The sequence below is a fragment of the Dacryopinax primogenitus genome (assembly GCF_000292625.1).
Source record: "Dacryopinax primogenitus strain DJM-731 SS1 chromosome Unknown DACRYscaffold_12, whole genome shotgun sequence".
Classification (NCBI taxonomy): domain Eukaryota; kingdom Fungi; phylum Basidiomycota; class Dacrymycetes; order Dacrymycetales; family Dacrymycetaceae; genus Dacryopinax; species Dacryopinax primogenitus.
Genome location: NW_024467209.1, coordinates 630,144 through 633,535, shown reverse-complemented (window position 1 = coordinate 633,535; position 3,392 = coordinate 630,144). Strand labels below are relative to the sequence as shown.

The following is a 3,392-nucleotide window of genomic DNA, read 5'->3' as shown; positions in this document are numbered from 1 at the left end:
TATGGAGGCAGGTGCCAGGCGCCAAGGCAAATGCGGGAATGACCGTCTCTTGGTTATTCTCGCCATGCAGGGTAATGGAGCCTGCGCAAGGATTGAGCGGGCCGTCAACTTGCTTGAAGGAAAGGACTTACAGGAGTTCTGGCTCTGGATGACCCTGAACGCCGCCCTTGTGCAAATGTAAGATTGCCTGTCGTGAGCACGTACTACGAGAGAGTGCAAACCTGGGACTGCCAAGCGACTGCGAGACATGACCAGGCGAAATATCTTCGTAATTTTGGCTTTCGCCGCTGCAGTCTGTGGAGGAGGATCAGCGGCATTCGACATGTTCTACCTGTTTGCACTCACCGGACTCGGTGAATGTCTCGATATCGATGAGATCTTCAGAGCGCTTGCGGATCGCAGCAGCCTGAACCATGAAGGGCAGCAAAGCCAGAGCGACAACTGAGGTGAAAAGCGATTGTCATTATTTTTGCGGGGTACTGTATATCTTCGGCCTTTTAAGGAGCCCACAACATGAAATTGAGGCCAGGGTAGTCTGTTCTTCGCGACTATCGCGTTTCTGGTTTGTGGAGCTTATCCGCATGTGAAACGGCAACTTGCAGTGGATTAGGCATCAGAATATTAAGTATGCTACTAGAAAGTTCTTGGGATATGCAAATGAGCAACAGGCTGACAATAGAGCAGCGCGAGAATATCTCGGACGACTAGTAGAGCGCAGCCATGGGAGTTGACCCTGCTTGGTCACCCCTCACTCCGGTGTCTGATACGCAGGTCAGGAAACGGGCCGGGGACATACGATCAAATAATTGCTAGCGCACTTTAGTCGCAAGCTATCGATGCATCGTCAGCCTATAATCCCTGGATGCTAGCAGCAAGCACGTACTGTACACCAAGTAGGAAACCTGGTCGTCCTTTGATGGACCGAAGCAAGCACCAGGCTGCAGCTCCGATGTCGGGAAGTCCACGGAATAGCCGTTGGTGGTATAGAGCGTCACACCGCCTACCCAGGGATTAAGCGAGCAGTCAACTTGCTTGAAGATAACGACTCACAGACGCCCTGGTTCATGATCACCCTGAACGACCCCCTTGTGCAAATGTGAGACCGCCTGTCGTGACGATATACTACGAGAGAGTACAAACCTGGAGCCGGAGAACGACTGCGAGATATTACCATAATTATCCACTTGGAGAAAGTCCTTCAAGTTATTGCAGCCTGCCAAGGAGGGTCAACGGTATTCGACAGGTTCTGCTTGTTCACACTCACTACTGTCCTCGAATGCCTCAATATAGAGGAGAGCTTCAGAGCGCTTGCGAATCGCAGCAGCCTGAACCATGAAGGGCATCAAAGCCAGAGCGACAACTGAAGTGAAAAGCATCGTTGGAGCAGACACTGAAGTGTTATGGTCCACTTCTTGAGAGACTGATACACTTGACCGCGTTCGAATTGAAGATGTAGAGGTCATCTCTGGCTCTGCTTTTATACGTTTGGAAAGACCATCACAGCAAGTCTTGGTAGTCCGAGTCGTTGTAAGGCCGAGTGCAGCGACGGTTCACTCCATTCAGATTCTTCACCGTGTTTCAAAAGAAAAGCAAATTACTGCTGCGTGGCCTTCCTAGCTGAGCCCAATTCAAGTCCTATCCGGTTGCGTTTCGACATGAAGTGGGCACAGCAAGAATGTAAGAGTGAACTGATGCTGCAATCTACTAAGGTGGCTATAGCAACGCTTTCAGAATTGATCCCTGCCACCGAAGTTGCACCACAAAGCCGTGATCCGCCAAGCCTGACTGTCGGATTAATACTAATATATACACTTGAACCACAAATCCAGGAGGTCCTGAAGAAGATTGCAATCGCAACCAGTGAAGCTCTTAATCAGTCCATTAATTGATCAATTGACCTGCCCCGCATCAGCAGATGGCATTCTATCTTATTCGAATTTAAAAACGCTGTTCAGACCTAGGTTGAAATAGATATTTTCGGCCCTTCTTGTGGACGTCATGATTGAGCGCCAAGAAGCTGACATGGCTATATATAGAGGAGAAGTGTGAAACATTTAATGAAACGGAAGAAAAATGAAGCAAATTGTACCTCACCAGGTGTCCAGCCTTTTCAAATACATGGAAGCAAGGCATTGGCTCCCTTTGAAAAGCAGAACTCTGACTCAATTGCGGACCTTTTACTCCTGATGACCCCAATTCGGACTGAGGTAGAGATCACCTCTCGCTCGGGTTTTTTTATACCCTCGAACAGATAATCATATCAACTTTATTGGGCTCCGTAGGGTGGTAAGGAGTGTGATGGTCGTGCGGAAGGAGAAAGGAACCGTGTTTCACAAAGAAACTGCAATAGCAACCCGCTTCCTCGAGTTGAAACGCTTCTCGAGTTGAAACGCTTCTTGAGCTTCTCGAGTTGAAACGCCTATCGGGGATGCGGTTGTTGCCTTCAAGCCGTCTCCAAACAAGTCGCATAAACGGTCCGCCGCTCCCCTATAGCTAAGTGTTGAATCAATACCAGTGCTAGATCTGCCACACCAGAGGTACTGTACAGTGTTGCGATCGCTGCGATCATGAATGAATGCCCCAGACGATCAATTCATGAATGAACATGCGCCCATAATATCATCGTTGCCGAGGGCAGTGTCAATTCAATAGGCTTCCCACAATATTACTAATGTTGATGCACGAATTGGATTATTAGCATACAAGTACGAAAAATCCATCAGTCGAATTGCGCAAAGGTAACGAGCGCTGGTAACAGTGACTAGTGCAAATCGTGATAATGAACTCGCAAAATGTTAAGCACTTGGCTGGTTGAGCCATTTGTCGAAATCAGCAAAAGGGTCCTCGTCTGGCTCCCCTATCGTCTCTTCTTCCATGCTGAAGACCATGTCCGAGGAAGCAAATGTGTTCATGGCCAGGTGCTCGAGATTACCTTGTTCCCTGATGTCATATGTGGATTCATGTGTTGAGGTAGATAGAACAGCGACAGAGTCATCAGCAGGCATGGAGTGGGTTTGGGTTCCCATGTCCTCTGGAAGATAGTCAATCATGTCGTCAGACATGAACAGAGCAGCTCCATTTTCGAAAGGTATGGCATCCTGATGTAGCTCGTGCTTCAGTGCATCTACCATGACGTGAGGATAATCAAAAGGACCGGTATCCTCATCAGACAGCATGATTTCACAGATTCTGTCGAGTAGTGTTGGCATGTCAACATCCGAGGTTGATTGGACTAGCTGGGTACACCTAGACACATCACCCATTGCCTCATCCAATGTTGGAAGGAAGAGAGGTGTATCTGCAAGTTGTACAACTCCATTATCTGTAGTTGCTCCATCTGGAAGGCGATATGTATGACGATCTTCTGGAAGCTTGTAGAAGGAAGATGGCTT

At 48.3% G+C, this 3,392-nt stretch overlaps 3 protein-coding genes across 3 annotated transcripts; all 3 read right to left on the bottom strand.

The window, feature by feature from the left end:
• Positions 1–53: 53 nt before the first annotated feature.
• DACRYDRAFT_108754 (uncharacterized protein) lies at positions 54–415 on the bottom strand (the record flags this gene model as incomplete). The annotated part of the gene is made up of 4 exons (XM_040768724.1): positions 54–81; positions 132–166; positions 205–287; positions 346–415. The coding sequence occupies 4 exons, from the start codon at positions 413–415 to the stop codon at positions 54–56; spliced, it is 216 nt and encodes a 71-aa protein (XP_040627584.1).
• Positions 416–819: 404 nt separating this feature from the next.
• DACRYDRAFT_108753 (uncharacterized protein) lies at positions 820–1,376 on the bottom strand (the record flags this gene model as incomplete). Its single annotated transcript, XM_040768723.1, has 5 exons — positions 820–830; positions 884–1,000; positions 1,051–1,085; positions 1,141–1,213; positions 1,265–1,376. 5 exons carry the CDS (start codon positions 1,374–1,376, stop codon positions 820–822), a joined length of 348 nt encoding a protein of 115 aa, XP_040627583.1.
• Positions 1,377–2,795: 1,419 nt separating this feature from the next.
• On the bottom strand, positions 2,796–3,131 carry DACRYDRAFT_108752 (uncharacterized protein; the record flags this gene model as incomplete). Its single annotated transcript, XM_040768722.1, has 1 exon — positions 2,796–3,131. One exon carries the CDS (start codon positions 3,129–3,131, stop codon positions 2,796–2,798), a length of 336 nt encoding a protein of 111 aa, XP_040627582.1.
• Between the last annotated feature and the right edge of the window lie 261 nt (positions 3,132–3,392).